The sequence below is a fragment of the Triturus cristatus genome, chromosome 1_2 (assembly GCF_964204655.1).
Source record: "Triturus cristatus chromosome 1_2, aTriCri1.1, whole genome shotgun sequence".
Classification (NCBI taxonomy): Eukaryota; Metazoa; Chordata; class Amphibia; order Caudata; family Salamandridae; genus Triturus; species Triturus cristatus.
Window position 1 is genome coordinate 855,524,377 of NC_140580.1, and position 21,054 is coordinate 855,545,430.

The following is a 21,054-nucleotide window of genomic DNA, read 5'->3' on the forward strand; positions in this document are numbered from 1 at the left end:
AGCCGTTTTGGGTAGTAATGGCTGCCGCTGAATGTCCGAGGCCGGGCCCGAAGAACTGCGGGATAGGTCTTGGGTAAGGCCCGAAAGCGATCCCTCGACCGGAGCCATAGACTGGCGCATTGGGATATCCTCAGTCTGTACGGGTAGGTCTTGCTCGTCACCGGAGCTACTCTCTTCGGCCCCTAAGGCCTCATCGTAGTCTCCTACCTCGGTATCGGCTTCATCTCTGTGAAAGAGTCGTTCTTCGATGTCTTCCGATCCGGAGTCGTGTTCGGAAGCGGGGCTGGAGGGTAGGTTCTCCACGTCTTCGACATCTTCGTCCTCGGCGCTGAAGATGTTGGTCGGGGCCGGTGCCGCTTGCTGCGCTTCGAGTCTCGCTGCTCGTCGATTCCGGAGAGTCTTCTTGGATCGGAATCGGGCACAGGCCATACATGTGGACTCGTCGTGATCCGGTGAAAGGCATTTGTTGCACACCGGGTGGACGTCGACATGGGGATATTTCGCATTGCATACAGGACACCGCTTGAATGGTGTCCTCGATTCCATCGTCGGTGTCGGGTCGATGGTCGGGTAAGATGCGAAAAAGTTGTTCTTGAAGTTAGTAAACTAACAAAGATACTATCGATACCGATCGGGAACAGTACCGACGCGAACTAAAGGCCTTTTGGCCTGGAAAAAGTTTTTCCTAACTTGAGTCAAGATAAGCACATCCGAACCCAATGGCGGAAAAAAACAATCTGAGGATGGAGAGGATGCCCATGCGCACTGTAGTCCAGGGGAGGAGTCACCTATCCCAGGATACTTCGAAGACTCTTCCAGGACAACAACGTGCAAACATCCGGACCCAACACTAGGCGGCGATCTATGCACAGATATGAATTCAGCAGCCCACATGCCTCGAACACTACTAAGTTACAACATGCTATAGTTAATCGCCAACTTTGGAACCGTGACAAAACTTCAGATCATTATTTCTAATAAAAATGAAGTGCGCTATGACTATAATAAGCGCAGGGAATTGAAGGATACTAATATGGTATATTATGGTATGTACTATTCAAGGTGATTGTTTGTAATGAATCACAATAGGATGTGGCAGAAGTAGACGCCTTAGCAGGACTCCTATAAAGTATCTCATTTACAGAGAGGCATCATAATCTACATAGTTTGGGTGATCTCCCTTGGAGGTTGGAACAGATTTATCTTGCTTTACAGGTACTGAGTAAAGGGTTGTTCATGAATTTCTTTTGCCTATCAAACCATCAAAAAAGATGTTTATTTTTTTGGAGCTCTCCCTCCCAGCTGTTTCCTTCCATCCATTGCTTGATCATTTCAATTGTCTGTGCTATTATAGCCTATAGACTTGAGGCTCCTAGGATATGTTCAGCTGACACTCATAGTACTCACTCTTCGAATGGTTTATTGGGGTCACAATCTTTTTGAGAGCGCTTTTATACAATGCTTTAGATTATATAGTTTGCCATTTTCTTGCAGCCCTCTTACATAGTTCTTTATCCAGCCTGAGCTCATCACAGAACCAGGGGCTCGAGACCCTACATCTCAAAGGTGAACAACCTGGGACAGGAGCCAAATTCTCCACTCTAGAGCACAGGCATTTGTCAACCTTCAGTGTGTTAAGAGTCAATGGAGCCTGAAAGAATCAGTTTGTTGTTTTCCAGGGCATGCTGCTTTGAGAGATCTTAGAGAAAGGTCTAGTAAAGCGCGAGGGAGCATGGGTCCCTGGACTGACATAAGGCAAGATAAAACAATTGAATTGGATCTATTAATGATCAGGCCAAGCCAGAGGAGTAGGGTCCACCACTGCTAAACTGATAGTATGGTACCCCCCGAATGAGTGGCGTAAATGTGTGACATTTACTCTCATCTACCTTTGGAAACAATTGAACACTGCTTCTACAAGTGAGTAAAACTGACATAAGGCATTTACCTACTAACTGAACTGACTATTCTCTAGGAGTGGAGGGGTTTCGTGTTAGAGCTAAAAACACTGACTTTGAAGACGCAATGTACTAAATGTTGTTTAAATAGCAACATATTATTAACTGGTTTGATTAGTTTAACTATTTCATTTCTTTCCCTAATGCTTTTTGTGTTCTGCTAAAATACTTTACATGGATTTTCTTTGAGAAGTGTGTCATTTGCTGCCACCCTTTCCAAGAGTAAACATTTTTTCCTAATTGAGACTACTTTTCACCATTTGGGTTATTAGCTACGGGTTCATCTACTGTACTCCTGCCTTGATAATCCAGTTTCCCACAACCAGTATTTGTTAAGATGGGTACACTCACTCTTCACATCTACCATCCTCCTTTCCTCATCTCAACCCTACTATGTCAAATACATTCCGCTCAACTCTCTCCTGCCTCCAGACTTCAATCACTGAGGCAGCATGATTGTTCAATAATTTTGATTTCCTTTCATTTTCTTTTGGCAACAGTCCAGTTATGACACCATCACCTGCCCCTCTCTCTACACAGTATTATTTCTTCTGCTGAGCATCACTCATCAGAATCAAACACCCTTGCTTCCAAAAGAGGTCTTTACCTGTTTTCTTTCACAATGTAAGTGGTTAGAAGTTGCAACAATTGCCTGTTCTCCTGCACCACGTCCACGTGATCTGAATCTTTTGGGGGAGCTGTTGTCATGCGAGTGAGCCAGGCCTGAAGACGTGTCGGCTCCACACAGGCCAGCTGAGCAAGTGAGCCACACAGACGAAGGAGACTTGGATTCGGACTCTTTTCAGCTTTGGCCCAAATAAAGTCAAAAAGGAGTATCAGTATTACAAAAGAAAGTTAATGCATCAAAACTAACATGTGAGAACTAGCTCAAAAATGATTACAACACATACCACAAATAAACTGAAGTTATTTTTCAAACTAATTATCTGTACGATAAGCTCAGTGGCACTTTAGTAGTGTTATTTTCCCTTTCACAATCAGAAAATTATTTTGAATTATTGGTAAATTTCAATCTTCAATTCCATGTGCAAGTCTGACAAGTGTTCTGTCACCAAGCAATCATGTAGTGCTTCCTGATGCTGTTCAAATGATGTAGCAACATAAATACATACTGTTCCATATTATGCTACATAGTAGCCTGTTCCATAATTCACATTCTATTAAGGAGAAATCATGGTCAACAATTTTCCATTTTACTTTGTAATTTTGCTCAGTTTGATTTAAAAACAAGTTACTTACCTGTACACTGTGGTTCTTCAGTATTGATATCTTTTATAGATTCACATGCTTAAATCTTCCCCGTCGTCATGGTGGGAGACTCACAGTAACATAAGAAATAGCAGTAATATAACTTTACCATAGATCTCCATAGAACAGAAAAACTCACTCAAAACTTTTCAGCCTCATTTTAGAACATCCATACTTCAGCCAATCACAGCTGAGACCTCAGAGTTCCCTTTCCCCACAGAGTCACCATACTTCAGATTTCGAGCACAAGTGTAAAGGTATACAAACTCTGAGGTAATTGGTGAACGTAATCTGGGAGGAGGGAGGGTCGCATTTGAATCTATAAAAGTTATCAATACTGGAGAACCACAGAGAAGTTTGATTTGAACGTCTTGTATATATAGGAATTACAGCAAGATAAACTCTTATGGAAGAGTGAGAAAGTCCTGATTTCGCTAAGTGCAAAATATATGGCAGCACCTGCTCCGGTGATGAAGAGAATGGATGCAATGCTTGCGAGATACACCAAGTACATAACACCTCTTCCATTTAGCTGTGTAACATTTCAACGTAGACTAAGCTTGAGATTTCTGAAGTATCTTTGTACACTCCTCAGAAGCCTTAAATCGTCGAATTCAGCTTGGTGAGGACCAAGCTTACAAATGAAGAGGGGGAATTTGTGGATGAACTACTTGGCCCTGGTTCATGTAGAGAAGATCCTCCTTTGAAGGGAAGAGAATTGGGGCACACTGATAGGCGATGCAGCTCAGTGTACCAGAAATGTCTTGCCCACCCCGGAGCGATGAGAATGATCCGACAAGGCATTTACTTCATTTTTTTAAGTATTCGAGGAATTAGTGTAAATTGGGGAAATGCATAGGTGAACATCCCCGTCCAAGGAAACTGGGAGGAGTCTCCCCATGAATTTTGATGAGGATATCTGATTTTTCCAGATTGATGTGAAGACCAAGACACTGGAAGAGAATCTGACAGGCTCTCGTTGAAATTTCTGCCACTCGGAAGGACAGAGCCTATATGAGCCAATCATCCAGGTATGGGAACACCCGGTGACCTGAACGTCTTAAGAAGGCTGCTATCAGTGCCATGCACTTTGTGAACACCCTGAGAGCGGACTTCAAACCAAAAGGGAGCACTTTGAATTGATAATGGCATCCTGCCACCTTGAATCAGACATTTTCGATGTTGAGGGTAAATAGGAATATGAAAATTGGTGTTGAGGAGATCGAGAGATGACAGAAAATCCCCTTTCTCCGTTAGAAGAATCATCACCTGAAGAGAGCATCCTGAAAGACTGACTCTTTATAAACTTGTTCAGCATTCGGAGGCCCATGACCTGCCTCCATTTCCCATTTTTCTTTTCGATGAGAAAGAAGTGGGAATAAAACCCCCGGTTTTGCTGGTTGAAGGTTACCTCCTCTATGGCCTGCTTGAGGAAAAGCAAATTTATTTCCTTCTTGAGATCTGGAAGGTGACAGAGCAGAACTTTGAGCGGTGGAACCTTTGGAGGATGCTGAATGAATTCTAGCGTGTGGCCATGTTGGAAAATGTCTAGAACCCATCTGTCTGAAGAAATGGAGTTCCATTTCTGAAAGGATGCGGAGAACATGTGTTCGTGGTATGGGATTATGGTAGCAGGGGCCTGATGATCTTCATTGCCTCCTATTGGAGTCTTGGGACTTTCCAGCAGATTGCTGCCTCTTGTGTCCTGCAGGCCTCGAATAAGTCTGAGCGGTGTTGGACTGAAAAGACAGGTTGCATGGCTGGTAGGTAGTCTGTGGATATAGCTGGTACCGCTGGTGAAATTAGAGATGGATTAAAAATTACTCCCGACATCTAGCCCAAAAGGACTGAACGCGGCGCTATTGGAGATTGCCTACAACTTTGACTGTATCCGTGTCCCTCTTGATATATTGTAACTCCTCGTCTACCTATGTGCTTACCAAACAAGCACTCCCCCATCAAAGGGCAAATCTAAAACCTTGGCCAGTACCTCACGACGAAGGGTGGTTATTTTTAACTACCCCTGGCAACGCAGGACCACCGCTCCTGCCATCTGTCGAAATGTAGTGGATGAAACGTCCATCGCCATCTCCATGACCTCTGAAGATGCTCTTTCTTCCTCCAAAAGAATAGCTCTTGCCTCTTACGTTTCATCCTTTGGTAGATATGCCAAGAGAGTAGAGATGTCCGACCACATCTGCCTGTCATATCACCCCAAAATGGCCATGGCATTAGAGGCTCTAATGGAGGAAGCCGCCAAAGCAGAGAACCTCTTCCCAATACTGTGGAGACGATGACCCTCCTCGTCTGGTGGGTCAGTGCAGGGAGATGCTGGATTCTTGGCTCTTGTCTCTGCTGCCTGCATGATCACAGAGTTCGCCTCGGGTGACCAATGTGGCACGCAGGCGAGTCATCTGGAACTTTATATTTTTTATCCAGTTTTGGAATAACCACTGGAACGGAGGAAGGCATCTTCATCAATATTAGTCCTTCTTGCCAAAGAAAGTCAATTATAGGAATTGCTCTCACTGAAAGTATAGTGCCTGGTTTAAAATCATATAGAAAACATTCAGTCTGTTTGGTTGGCATTGGTAAATCAAAACGTTTGGAATCCCGCTTCGGAAGGTCATTGAATTCCCGATATCTGCCAGGTGGGAATCCGCATCAGGAGGCTTAGGAGATGGAGGCATAGGGGCTATGTAGTCATCCCATTCATCAAGGGCATCTGTGTCTGTTTGTATTTCACCTTCTTCCGTATGAGCATCCCGAGTATCCTCTGTGATGACTATAGGAGGAGGAAGGATCTTCTCATTTGTGGATTTGGGAGCACCTTGGCCTGGAAGAATAGAGGGTACCTCTTGGGTAGGTAAAGGCCTCTGAGGAGCATTTGCATATGGAAAACGCTTGTAATCATCATTAAGCATGTGTCGGAGATCAGACACCAGGGATATTGGAACGTTCATTGATGGGTTCCTGAACTGATGAGGCGGCTTCTCTGTCATCGTACGGATAGCATTCCTTGAAGGATTTATACCTCTGCATGACAGATGTGCCTCTTTTCTCAAATGAAAATGTTCCTGCCAGATGAGAAGATGGATCATTGCCCTCAATGTCCTCATCAGAATCTTGGCACTTGACCCTTAACTGCAAAGGACTGTATGCAGGGCCAAACATACCATCATCCTCTGACTCTTTGACGTCGAGCAGGAGGTAAAGGAGATATCTTTGAGTAATCCTGGATTTGCCTGTGCTGAATGAGACTGATTCTTCCCTCTGTCGATAATCCCATTGACGTCGCAACCGAAGATGCAATAGTGTGTGGTACTGTGAACGGCTTTCGTCTGGGGGTACGTCGTCGCCCGCAAAATTCTTGACTGTGACGGCCTTGTCAACAACGACGTTGTTATCGTCGTCAAAGCTCCCATCATCGTTGCTGACGTCGACGTCTTAACCGTCGAAGCTGTCCACAGTGAGGGCTTTCTTGAGGGGAGTGAAATCTTCGACAACGACCCCGTCGTCGGTCGAGAAGATCGGTCTCTTAGAGGAGTCAGAGAGGCAGACGCAGGAGCTGAAGAGGGTTCTGAAGCCCCTGACTGAGATTTCCTGTGTTTAGGCTTAGATTTGTACTGGGATTTAGACCTCTTAGAATCCCCATGATGTGAAGAGGGACTGTCATCCTTTCTTTTCGTTGAGGAAGAATGAGCCTTCTCCCAGGTTCAGACTCCGAACCTGAAGCAGCCTTTAGCTTCTGTAGCCAGAGTAACAGCCTACCCTCCCAATCTTTGAGGGTTTTATCTGGAAAAGTGCGGCAATATTTGCATACCCCGAGTTTGTCGTTAGGGTAGAGGCAATACAGACACTGTTGTGGGAGTCTTCAGAAAATAGCCTACACTTCCCACAGGTATTACAGGGCGTAAACAGCCCTTTTTTAGGCTCTGGCATCTCAAAGCCAGGAAGGTCAAAAGAATAAAGTCCAGGAAATACCTTGAGAGCAGCTAAAGCTGATACTGGAGGTCAAAAGTTGAGAAGAAAATACTGTAACTGAGAAGACCTCAGGGAGACTCCCTATCACATGACGTGCAGTAAGAAATCTGAGGTATGGTGGCTCTGTGGGGAAGTGAACTCTGAGGTCTCAGCTGTGATTGGCTGAAGTTTGGATGTTCTAAAATGAGGCTGAAAAGTTACTCAAGTGAGTTTTTCTGTTCTATGGAGGTCTATGGTAATATTATATTACTGCTACTTCTTATGTTACCGTGGGACTCTCAGCATGACAACGGGCAAGATTAAAGCACGTGAATCCATAAAATATTCAATACTGGAGAATCTGGTAATCTCTGCTAACTTAATTATGCTTGGGTGCTAGTGTCGTACTTAGGAAAAGCTACTCAACATTAAATCCTGTTCATGGGTAGTTTGTTAACCTGAATTTGTACAAAATCTGCTGTGTGTGGAATCTCTGAAAATGTTGCAAAAAGAGTAATCTTTTTCCAAAAATAAATGTGTCTGACTACATCTTGGTGTAGGAAAGTGGATTATTATATAGTGGGGTTGTGAGATCTCACCATGTAATAATGTGAGTCTCTCTTAGGTCCAGTTAGGTTTACAAAACAAAACTTGTAGTTCAGTCCTGGGCAGCTGGCACAGAGCAGTGAGAATCAGTCAAGTGGACAAGTGTAAATCATTTAGCAGTGACAAAACAGTCAATAAATAAGAAAAACGACAATACAAAACTGACACCAATTTATAAAAATAGGGGATTTTGTGTATCCTAAAATAGACGTCAAAACTTAATAGGTTCTGAGCCAATGGGCCAGAACTACCACCAGTCTCTTCTTGGAAGGGCCACAACGGTTTGGGGGCCAATCGAACAAGTTACTTACCTTCGGTAACGATATATCTGTAAGAAACATTAGTTAGATTCCTTATCTTCGAATATCCCCAGGCGTCGGGCTGGATTCGGAAAGATTTGTCAGTAATACCCTTGCGCGGAGTACTTAAACGCCGCCCTCGCTCGCTGACGTCAGTTCTTGTACATAGCTTTCCGCACCAGGAACGCAGAGCCATGCAAGAGACCGACACTGGTGCCATGAATCTAGGGCCCTGAATGCGATGACCTTAACCCTAGATATCAGTTCGCAGAACGGGGAGGATGGTTGGGGCAGTAAGGAATCTAACTAACTAATGTTTCTTACAGATATATCATTACCGTAAGTAAGTAACTTGTTAATCTGAAAGAAACACGTTAGTTAGATTCCTTACCTTAGAATAGATACCCCAGCAATACCAACCCCGGTGGTGGGTCTGCGAACCAAGATCATACCAGGAAGTCCTGGAGAACAGAACGGCCAAAGAAGCCGTCCCTCCGGACTTGCCTGTCCAGGCAGTAATGCTTAGCAAACATGTGCAGCGTGGCCCACGTAGCTGCCTGACAAATGTCCTGCAGAGGGACTCCCTGACCCAGGGCAGTAGTAACCGCTGTGGCCCGAGTGGAATGGGCCAGCAGTCCCACAGGACGTTCCTTCGTAGCCAAGGAATAACGGGCCTTAATGCACAAGAAGACCCACCGAGAGATGGTCCGCTTGTGCACTGCCTACCCCTTCTTAGCGCCCACGTAACCAACGAAGAGTTGGTCATCCACCCGGAACTGTTTCGTACGGTCCAGATAGAAAGACAGTGCTCGTTGTGTGTCCAGACGGTGGAGCCTCTCTTCCTCTTTCGAGGAATGCGGAGGCGAAAAGAAGGTGGGCAATGTAACAGACTGGCCGATGTGAAAGGCAGTTACCACCTTAGGGAGAAAGGAAGGACGAGTCCTGAGAACAACCTTGTCCGGATGGACAGAGAGGAAAGGAGGCTTAGAAGAGAGCCTGGAGCTCACTCACCTATCTAGCAGAGGTGATGGCAACCAGGAAAGCAGTCTTAAGAGTCAGAAGACGAAGGACAATTATGAAGTGGCTCAAAAGGAGCGCACATCAGATAGGTTAACACCAGGTTCAAATCCCACTGAGGCATTACGAAGGGGACAGGAGGAAACATATGAGTAATGCCTTTAAAGAATCGAGCAACAACAGGGGACTTGAAAAGAGCAGGCTGATCAGGAAGCCGTAAGAAAGCAGAAACAGCTGAAAGGTATCCCTTGAGGGTGCCCAGAGCAGAGCCCTGCTGGGCCAGGGAAAGAAGAAAGAGGAAAACTTCAGAAAGAGGGGCGGAAAGGGGATCCACAGCCTTTGCTGTGCACCATGCCACAAATTTGTTCCACCTGCAGGCGTATACTGTTTTAGTAGAGGGACGACTGGCTGCCAGAATGACCTCACCGACTTCAGGAGGCAAGGCAAATGGCATCAACTGCCGACGCTTAATCTCCACGCATGGAGGTGGAGGCTGGACAGGTTCGGGTGGAGGACCGTCCTCTGCTGCTGCGACAGAAGGTCCTTCTGAAGAGGCAGTCAAATCGGGGGATCGATTGACAGACTGAGTAGCTCGGGATACCAGTATCTTCGTGCCCAATCCGGAGCCACAAGGTTGACTTTGGCCCGGTCGCGCCTGATCTTCTTCAGCACTCTGGGCAGAAGTGGTATAGGCGGAAAGGCGTACAACAGACCGCAACTCCACTTGTGACGAAAAGCGTCGCCGAGCGAGTGCTGCCTTGGAAATTCCAAAGCGCAGAACTGATGACACTGCGCGTTCTCTTCGGTGGCAAATAGATCTAATCAAGGCTCTCCCCACTCCCCACTGCCGAAAGAGGCCTTGCGCCAAGTCCGAGTTCAGACGCCACTCGTGATCAATCATGCACCGGCGGCTGAGTTCATCCGCCCTGGCGTTCAGAGAACCCGCCAGGTGTTGAACCACCAGGGTGATGCCTTGATGTTCCAGCCATGTCCAGATGCGCAGAGCCCCTGACAAAGGGTCCACGACCCCACCCCGCCTTGTTTGTTGCAATACCACATGGCGGTGATGTTGTCCGTGAACACCTGCACTACACTTCCCCGGACAGAGGGAAGGAATGCCTTCAGTGCAAGACGGTTCACCCGCAGCTCCAATAGGTTGATATGGAGCCGGGACTCCGCCGGAGACCAGAGGCCTCTGATCTCCGCCTCTCCCATGTGCCCCCCCCCCCATCCCAGGAGGGACGCATCCGTCACCACTACGTGCTCCGGTTGGGGTAGGGAGAGGGTTCTGCCACTGACCCAATCGCGGTCCGTGAGCCACCACTGCAACTGTCTTGCAGTGCCCTCTGAGATCAGGACGAGGTCTGACAGGTTGCCCCAATGCTGGGCCCACTGGAACTTCAGGTCCCACTGCAGAGCCCGCATCCGCCATCTGGCGTGATGTACTAGCAGGATGCAGGAGGCCATCAGACCCAGCAGCCGCAGCACCAACCTGACCGAAATCCGGGATAAAGGCTGAAAGATCGGAATCAGAGCCTGAATATCCCGAACCCGCTGTTCCGGAGGATAGACCCGGAACTGCGTTGAGTCCAGAACCACTCTGATGAAAAGAGGGTTCTGGGAGGGACTCGGATGCAACTTCGGCACATTGATGGAGAACCCCAGCAAATGCAGTAGGTCGGCCGTAGTCTGGAGGTGGGAAACGACTGTCTGGGGCGAGCCCGCCTTCAACAGCCAGTCGTCGAGATAGGGGAAGACCAGAACACCTAATCTGCGCATAAGAGCTGCGACCACTGCCATCACTTTCGTGAACACCCGAGGGGCACTGGTGAGGCCGAAGGGGAGCACGGTAAACTGAAAGTGCTCGTGGCCTACGCTGAACCGCAGGTAACGCCGGTGGGCTGGCAGGACGGGGATGTGGAAATCTGCGTCCTGCAAGTCCAACGCTACCATCCAGTCTCCAGGGTCTAGGGCAGCCGGAACCTGAGCTGAGGTGAGCATCTTGAACTCCTCCTTCTGGAGGAAGGCGTTGACGCTCCTGAGGTCCAAGGTAGGGCGTAGGCCCCCTTTGCCCTTCTTGGGAACCAGAAAGTAGTGGGAATAACAACCCCGAAGTACTTCTGGTCCAGGAACGCGCTTGATGGCCCCCTTGGCCAAGAGGGCCGTAACTTCCTCCTGCAGAAGTTGCAAGTGATCCCCCGACATGCGGTGGTACTGCGGTGGCATGGCTGGAGGGGTCACCTCGAAGGGGAGGGAGTAGCCCCTTCGGACAATTCGAAGCACCCACCTGTCTGATGTGATGGAATGGGCCTGAAAGTTCGGCGGAATCCACGTCCGCGACTGAGGGGAGGCTGGTTCTGAGGCTTGTGGCTAGACGGACATGTGGGGGCGCCCATTCCTTGGCCACGAAAGGGGCGAAAAGCAGAAGTTTGTGGGCGCGGGCCGAAAGGTCCAAGGACTTGGCCGTAGCCCTGGAGTCCTTAAAGCGCTCCAGCGCACTATCCGCTTTGTCGCCAAAAAGGCAACGGCCATCGAAGGGCATGTCCATGAGGGTGCTCTAGACATCCCCAGAGAAATTCGTGGACCTCAGCCAGGCGTGGCGACGAATCGCCACCGTGGTCGCAATTGCCCTACCTAGCGAGTCCGTTGTGTCAAGCCCACATCGTACCGAGTACCATGCTGCATCCCGCCCCTCGTCAAGAGCCTGGGCTAGCCGTGTCTGGGCCTCCTACGGACACTGAGGCAGCACGTCCGCAACCGTATCCCACAAGGAGTGGGTGTACCGGTCCAAAAGGCACGCAGTGTTGATAGACCGCAACCCCAAACTAAGGGAGGAAAACAGTTTCTTCCCAAACTGTTCCAACCTTTTGGATTCCCGATCCGGAGGAGCGGACGGGAAGGCGGTCTGGGAGGGAGAGGCCTGGATAACCAGGCTCTCAGGGGTGGGGAGCACCGACAGAAAGCTGGGGTCACCCGGGGCGGGGCGGTGGCGTCGGGCCACGTTCCGGTCCACAGGAGGGACTGTGGAGGGCTTGGACCAGTTGCCCATCAGAACGTCCGTCAGTGCCTCATTGAACTGCAGTAGAGGCTCCGAGGAGCTTACTGGCGGTTGAAGCACTTCAGTGAGGAGGTTAGTCGTCACGGCCATTGCAGGGAGCTCCAGATGAAGGGCTTCAGCAGCCCTGCGCAGCACCACAGAATAGGTAGCACCCTCCTCTATAGTCACGGAGGGAGGAGAGATGAAGCCAGTGTCAGGGGAGGTGTCAAGACCACTGGCATCCCCCAGCTCTTCTGCCTAGTCCTGGCTTAACTGGCACTGCTGTGCCAGAGGGTCCTCAGAACCGTCCCAGTCATCCGGCTCCTGGTAGACAGGCTGAAAGGTCGGAGCCAGGCGGTAGATGAATCTGTCATCCATCGGCGCCGTCTCCGGCGCCGGGCAGCGCCACTCCGAAACCGGGCCCGGACCGGGACTAAACCTGGGGACGACATCGTCCGAAGACGGCGCCGTGGGCGGTACCGAAGGGGTCGTAAGGTCGACCAGCGTCGACCGGGATCCAGGCCTGGATCCCACAGGGGCCTGCGGTGTCGGGACCGAAGTCTGCGCCGGGGCCGGAGCCGCCGGCTCACTAGGCCTCCGAGTTAGCCCTGCAGGGCCCGAAGGCGCGCCGGCAGGCATAGACGGCAGAGCGAGACTCCTCATGACCACGAGGAAGTCTCGGATCTCTGTCTGAGTCGCATCAGGCCCAGGGACCGGAGGGTATCGGGCCGGATGCGACCCCTGCAGCTCCGAAGGAGCCGCGCGGGTGGTGCCACCCAAACCCTCAGCCGAGTCCCGCGACCGGCGAGGGGAGTCTGAAGAGCGAGGTCGCCTCTTCGACTGCTTACTGTGCCTCGACTTACCGGAATGCGAGGACTTCGACCCCGACGAGCGGTGATGGCTGCGACTGCCGGATCTCGAGCAGCTTGCGGGACCGCTCTCACCTAGCCTTCGAGGTCAAGGCCCGGCAGTCGAGGCACGACTCGGCATCATGGTCGGCCCCAAGGCAGTAGAGACACCGGCAGTGGTGATCCGTCACCGACATCAGGCGGTGACAGGCGTCGCACGGCTTGAACCCGGGTATCCCTACCGGCACCAGGAGTCGAGATCGACTCGAAATGGGAATCAAAAAAGTTTAGTCAAAAAGTGACTGAAAGGGTATGCTCTTCCCGGATCTGCGCTTACTGGGGCGGAAAAAAAGAAGAACGGATGTCAGCGCGCGAGGGTGGCGTCTAAGTACTCCGACGACATCATCCCGGCGATCAAGACGCCGACGACGGACGCGGAGCCACAGATGACACCTAGCGACGCGCAAGTGTACTGCTGACGAAAATCTTTCCGGATCCAGCCTGACGCCTGGGGATATTCTAAGGTCAGGAATCTAACGTGTTTCTTTCAGATAGAGTGAGCACTAATGTCCAGGCAGACAGTTACCTGTCAGTTCCAATAGACTGAGTCCTCAGTGCACTCTTCTCCTTTAGGCAGTCCAGCAAAGAGTGGTCTGGGGATACATGAGCTGCTAAAAAGATACGTTGAGTGTTCCTGGGCCACTCTGATATCCACGAGCATCAGGGGTTGACTCTGGCTTCACAACTAGCTCCCACATTGCAAAAGTGTGTTACAGATCCAGTAGCCATTGTTCAACTGGTTACTCGTTGACAGCAGTCCCAGGGGTCGCTTACAGGAAAGCAATTTTTTTTTTGGGGGCGGGGACTTCGACTTCTGCTATGGGTCCCCCAGTCTTGGGGACACCTCAGGATGGTCAGGTCTTGGTCTGCAAGCAGGCACTTCAACTTCCAGTGGTGGTCAGGCGTTCTTGACCAACTGGGTGTGAGAAAGTGCCCACTTTCTGCATGGTTGCCCCCATGTTTTGCTGAATTGCTAATGTGCTTTGACTGAGTGTGCCCTGGGCTCCTGCTAATCAGGTACCCAGGGCCTATGTTCTTTCCCTAAAACTGTATTGAAGCCTAAACCCAATTGGCATCTTTGGCCACAGGTCAGCCCCTGGCAAATGGTACCACAGGTACCCAGGGCACTGTAAACAGAGAAGCCCTCTAATGGCTGCAGCACTTATTCTGCCACCCTTAGAGGTCCTGTACCCACACACCCACACACTGCCTTTGCAGGCTGCGTGTCCTGGTGCAGAACAAAGTGAAGAATCGACATGGCACACATCCCTGTATGCCATGCCTACAACCCACTGCATAGGTCAGCCACCCCTCTAGCTGGGTGCACTATACCAGTGGTGAGGGTACAGGTGCATGAGCCATGTACCCCTACAGTGTCTACGTTCATTCTTAGACATTGTAAGTGCAGTGTTGTCATTAAGAGTATATGGTGCTGGGAGTTTGTCATTACAAACTCCACAGCACCATAATGGCTACACTGAAAACTGAGTAGTTTGGTATCAAACTTCTCAGCACATTAAACTCACACTGATGCCAGTGTGGGACTCAATAAAAAATGCACAGAGGTCATCTTAGAGATGCTCCCTGAAAACTAGCCTACCACTAGTGTCCAGGCTGAGTAGCTCCTTTCAGCTGCCACCACCAGACATGTTTCTGGACCCTTAGGTCGGGAGCCTGCCTCTCTCTTGGGCCTGAAACGATGCACATCCTGGGACGAGGTGCCAAGCCCCCTCCTCCAGGATGGGCAGGGTTCGCGAAGGGGAAGCTTCAAAGGCTTGCCACCTTTCTGAGCTTCCCCAGGCCACTTGCTGCTCTCAGCAACTGGTCCCCACTGATTCTGACCCCCACTTTTGGCGGGAGAACCGGCGGGATAAACAAGTGAGGAAGAGAGGTGTGCCCACCTCTGCCAACTCCACTCCTCAGGTGGGTGACGCGAGGTGAAGCACAACTCTCAGTCCACGCCATCTTGAAGATGGGGGCGGGGACTAAGCCAACCAGGGACAGGCTCATGCCCCCTCCTACTGGAGACAGGCATTATAGGGGGTGTACCAACCCCAGGGAAGGGACCCATGGTCCCTAAGTTTTACCTACCTGTAACACCCCTAAATCGAGAAATTTAGGGGCACCCCTGAACCTTGCTTCCTCAGACAAGAAGAAACTACAAGAAGAAGGACCGAACAGCTTGAAGCACCTAACAAGAGGAAGACGCACACTGACTTGGCCTCAGCCCTACTGGCCTATCTCCCCCTCGAACCTACTCCTGCGAAATCCAGGTGTGTCCTGCAGCCAGCAACCTCGAAAACCCCGAAGGACCTGCCTGCCTTCAACTACAAAGACTTTGTCTACCGTGAACACCGGATTTGTTCGTCTGCAACCTCTGGCTCCGGCCGGACACAGCAGATCCGCCCCACTCTGCACCCGCTGTCCACGGCCCGACGTCGAGTGGGCAAACACCATGAGGTCACCCAGGCGATCCTGACCCGAGATACGGTGACCTCTAACATTTCTCCAAGATTATTCTCCTCAGCTTCTCGCAGTACGTAAATCTCACCCAACTACTGTATTGACAATTGCTTCTTCAGTGTTGCTTTCATGTGGTGGTACACTCCTCTGAGGGACTCGACGTCAAGAGATACATCATTGGCAAAGGGTAACATTCTACCCTCAATGAGCTTAATGTTGATAGATCTAAAATATATGTAAAGTCACCAGCAGCCTAAAGTCACTTTCTGACACTTTGGGCACCAGCAACACTTTCGACATCACATTCTTACTCTCACGGTGAGGAATAACCAAATCCCCCTTTAATCATACCAGGAGACCTCATATGCCAATGGCACTAATAATTATTTAAGGAAAGCTAGATTTCTCTCTTCAGACCTGAATGAACCCAAATCCTAGACAGTCCAAGACATCAAAGTCTAATGGAGAAGTACTAGTTATTAACCACACTAATATACTGTTACATGTTTAGCTACTTAACTCAAACATAACTTACGCGCCATAAGCTTAACTTTGTCCCTGAGGAGGTTAATGGGTCAGAGTGAGGTGAGTATTAGAAGGTTCAACAGCTTCTGCAACTAAAGAAAATGTTTCGAAAATAGATGTTGATAAAGGTAAGGGGCGGAACAAACAATAAATCTTAACCGCAGTCTAAGCACACATAGAAACTTCAACTGACAACCTGTAAACATGTCAGTAGACTTTGTGAAGAAACTTGCTCTTCTGATTTTTGACCAGCAGTAGTGAGGGGGACATAATGGCAATTCTAACACACTGCATGTGTGCTTTCACCTCTAAGCCCAGTTGAAATTGCCTTAAAACCGGATTGCACAGTGTGTGCGTGTGTGTGCGTGTTGCAGAAATACGCCCATCACAATGGCACCTGCGGACTGCAGCATGAAATATGCCACACACTACAGTGGCAGTGAAAACATGGCTTCAGGCATGCCCTGTTTGGCGTGAGAGCAGCTTGGAGCCAGGTGACCAGATCAGTCAAAAATCATACTGTTGATCGGCTGCAAAACTGGACCTTGAATATTAAATAAGGCATCCCGAAGCAAAGTTTGCTACCAACAAGGCAGACTGAATAATATTTAAGAGTCGGACAAGTGTGACATTAGAATTGGCATGTTCCCCCAGCGGCTAGATCTAAAACATTCATCCTGGTTAAGTTGTAGCTGCATATTGAATATAATACTTACCAGTATGCATCTGTTCTTGGCATGTAGGGCTGCTGACATTCATATCTGTGCATAGATCGCCGCCTAGTGTTGGGTCCGGATGTTTGCATGTTGTTGTCCTGGAAGAGTCTTCGAAGTATCCTGGGATAGGTGACTCCTCCCCTGGACTACAGTGCGCATGGGCATCCTCTCCATCCTCAGATTGTTTTTCGCCATTGTGGCAGTGATGGAGTAGATACAGAAAGTGATGACCATGCTTACAGTAATTCTGAGAGCTGCAGCTGCTACAGGCGCCGGGGAGGAGGAAGGGCGATATGAATGTCAGCAGCCCTACATGCCAAGAACAGATGCATACTGGTAAGTAGCATATTCAGTTCGAGGCATGTGGGCTGCTGAATTCATATCTGTACATAGAAAACATAGCAGTGCCCTCTTATTAGCGGCGGCTACCAGTGCCAGCTGCAGCGGTCCGAAAAAGAGTTTTGAGAACAGCCTGTCCTACAGCTGCCTGCTGTTTTGATTGCACATCTACACAATAGTGTTTGGTAAATGTATGTGTAGTGGACCAGGTGGCTGCTCTACATATATCATGCAAAGGAATATTTCCTAGGAAAGCATGGAGGCCCCTAACTTACGTGTTGAGTGGGCTCGTGGGGGAATCGTTAATGTGCGTTTATCCTTTTGATAGCAAATCTGAATACATTTAACGATCCATCTGGCTATACCTGCTTTGGAGATAGCGTTACCTTTGTGGTGTGGGGCAAAGGCAACGAAAAGTTGTTTTGTTTTCCTAAAGACTTTAGTCCTGTCGATATAGTACATGAGGGCCCTCTTTACATCTAGTGTATGGAGTGCTCTTTCTGCGACAGTTTGTGGGTTTTGAAAGAAAACAGGCAGTTCAATAGTTTGGTTCATGTGGAACTGCGATATCACCTTGGGCATGAATTTGGGGTTGGTACGTAGTACGACCCCGTTTGTGTGAACCTGTATGAATGGCTCTTGAACGGTTAGTGCCTGGAGTTCACTAACTCTTCTTAAAGAAGTGATTGCTACTAGGAAAGCTACTTTCCAGGTGAGGAATTGAATCTCGCATAAGTGCAGAGGTTCGAAGGGTGGACCCATCAGGCGTGTGAGGACCAAGTTGAGGTTCCATATTGGAGCCGGTGGGTGGCTTGGAGGAATTACTCGCTTGAGTCCTTCCAAGAATGCTTTTATGGCCGGCACTCTGAATAAAGAGAGGTGCTGCCTGTTCTGGAGATAGGCTGATATTGCGGTCAAATGGACACGTATAGAGGTGTACGCCAGATTGCATCGGTATAGGTGTAAGAGGTAACAAATTATGTTTTGGATGGATGCGTCTAGCGGGTTAATGTCATTATTATTGCAATAAATTACGAACCTTTTCCATTTGGCTGCATAGCAAGCTCTGGTAGTGGGTCTTCTAGCTTCCTTAATGATGTCCATACAGTCAGGTGGCAGGTTTAGGTAGCCAAACTCTAGGACTTCAGGAGCCAGATTGCCAGGTTCAGCTGTTGCGGATCTGGGTGCTGAATCTCTCCATGGTTCTGCGTCAAATGCGCGGGTTTGATCCGCAGCCTTTGATGCGGCACCACAGAAAGTTCGAGAAAGGTGGTGTACCACGGCTGGCGTGCCCACGTTGGAGCAACCAGGACGAGTGTCAGTGAGTGTCGTCTGAGTTTGCGTGCCACCAGCGGTATCAATGGTGCTGGGGGAAAAGCGTACGCAAATCTGCCGGACCAGTTCATCCATATCGCATTGCCCTGTGACTGCGGATGTGGGAACCTGACGGCAAAGCTTTGGCATTTTGCGTTTTCGCTTGTGGCGAAGAGGTCTATCTCTGGATGACCCCACTGCTGGAAGTACGGTTGGAGTACTGACGGGTGCAACTCCCACTCGTGCATCTGGTGGCTGTGTCTGCTGAGCAGATCCGCCATCTGGTTGTCCTTGCCGGGGAGGTGTTCCGCCATGAGGAACATGTTCCTCTGAATGGCCCACTTCCACATGCTCTGAGCCAGATGAGACAACTGTGGAGAGTGTGTTCCTCCCTGCTTCTGTATGTAGTACATGGCGGTCATGTTGTCCGTCCGGATCAACACGACTTTGTTGCACAAGTGTACTTTGAATGCTTTCATAGCCAGGAAGATTGCCATCAGTTCTAGAAGGTTGATGTGCATCTTCTTTTGTTGTATTGTCCATAGTCCCTGCACTGTGTAGTTGAGTACATGAGCTCCCCATCCCTGGAGAGACGCGTCCGCTGTCAGTATTATTTGTGGAACTGGCTCTTGGAACGGTCGGCCCTTGCAAAGGTTTTGTGGATTCCACCAATGCAGAGAGGTGTATGCCCGACCGCTCACCAACACTAGGTCTTTTAGTTGCCCTTGAGCCTGATTCCATTGACGTGCTAAGCACTCCTGAAGCGGGCGCATATGTAGTCTCGCGTGTGGGACTATGAAAATGCAGGAGGCCATCATGCCTATCAACTGCATAAACACTCGCGCGGGAAGGGAGTGTTGGGGTTTGAACTTGGAAATCAGCATTTGCATGCTGTTGATTCTCACTAAATTTGGCTGAGCTGTGGCCGCCAGAGTGTCTATGGTCGCACCTAGGTACTGTTGTACGTGTGCGGGTTGGAGATGTGATTTTGGGTAATTTAGTGAGAACCCCAGACTGTGAAGAAGGTGAATGGTGCGGGACATGTGGCTGGCACATTGCTGGGCTGACTTTGCCTGAACAAGCCAGTCGTCCAGGTAGGGGTAGACATGAATGTGTTGCCTCCATAGATGTGCAGCTACAGTAGCTAGGCACTTTTTGAAAACCCTGGGCGCCGTTGTCACGCCGAAGGGAAGAACCTTGAATTGGTAGTGCTGCCCTTGAATAGTGTACCTGAGATATTTCCTGTGTGATGGGCGAATGGGTATGTGGAAATACGCATCTTTGAGGTCTAGTGTGGCCAGGAAGTCTCCCTGGTTGAGCAGTGGGAGGACTTGTTGCAGGGTGAGCATGTGGAAATGCTCCGAAAGAATATAGCGGTTGAGGGGTCTCAGGTCTAGTATAGGTCTGAGTGACCCGTCCTTTTTCGGTATTAAAAAGTACAGGGAGTACACCCCTGTACCTTGCTCGTGGACGGGTACGACCTCTATTGCGCCTTTTTGCAGCATACTTAGCACTTCCTGCTGTAATAGCGCTAAGTGCTCTGAGGACATAGGACGGTGTTTTGGTGGTATTGTGGGTGGAGTCGAGGTTAATTCTAGGCAGTAGCCGTGTTTGAGAATATCTTTGACCCACCTGTCCGTGGTGATGGAGTTCCACGTGGACAGGAACCCTTGTAGCCTTCCCCCGACAGGTGTTGTGTGGTCGGGAGGAAGGGAGAGGGCGTCACTGTTTGTTCTTGGGAGAGGATCTGGTATTGCCGTATCCGCGTCCTCTGCCCTTTGTGCTTGAACCACGATATCCACCCCTGGTGTTTTTATCGTAGGTACTTTGGGTGTTGCCCTTGTTGTAAGTTTGCTGTGACCCCTGTCCTCTACCTGCTCCTCTATTGCCGGGGCGACAAAAGGAGCCACTCCGAAAGGTCTGCGTTTGGAGAGCCCCCATGGACTTTGCAGTGTCCGTGTCCTTTTTTATTTTTTCTAGTGTGGTGTCAACCTCTGGCCCGAATAAGTAGTCTGGGTTGACCGGCTGGTTGAGGATGTTATTTTGCACCTCAGGTTTGAATCCGGAGATTCGTAACCAGGCGTGTCGTCGTAACATGACGCTAGTGTTTATGGCCCTGGCAGCTGTATCTGCGGCATCCAGTGCACACTTGATGGATGCGTTTGTGAGGAGTTGTCCCTCTCTGATGAGGATCTCTGCTCCCTCTTTGTATTGGTCAGGGAGATGTTGTAGTAATGTTTCTAGTGTGTCATAATGCGCTCGATCGTAGCGAGCCAGGAGCGCCTGAGTATTGGCAATACGCCATATGTTAGCTGCTTGGGCTGCAACCCGTTTGCCGGAGGTCTCTAACACCTTGGACTCTTTGTCCGGGGGAGGAGCATCACCAGTCGTCTGCGAGTGCGCCCGTTTACGAGCATTCGCGACTACTATGGAATCCAGAGGCAACTGGCCTCTAATATAGGTAGGGTCCCCAGGCGCCGTCCTATATTTTTTGTCGATTCTGGGGTTTATTACTCTTGCCCTGGTGGGTTCTTTGAAAATGTCCTTTGCTGGTTTGAGGACACCTTTCAACATGGGTAGAGTTTTAATATGTCTTTCTGAGGATGCGAAAGTATCCATGAGAAAATCGTCCTCGATGGT

The 21,054-nt window shown here is 49.5% G+C and overlaps 1 protein-coding gene across 14 annotated transcripts in view; it reads right to left on the reverse strand.

Moving 5' to 3' along the window:
• UBR4 (ubiquitin protein ligase E3 component n-recognin 4) overlaps positions 1–21,054 on the reverse strand; it is a 1,980,383-nt gene that overhangs the window by 1,291,042 nt on the left and 668,287 nt on the right. For all 14 annotated transcript variants that reach the window (XM_085609056.1, XM_085609055.1, XM_085609054.1 and 11 more), the window contains exon 32: positions 2,566–2,764. In XM_085609056.1, the coding sequence (XP_085465182.1) occupies positions 2,566–2,764 (199 nt within the window). The remainder of the gene's footprint in view (positions 1–2,565; positions 2,765–21,054) is intronic.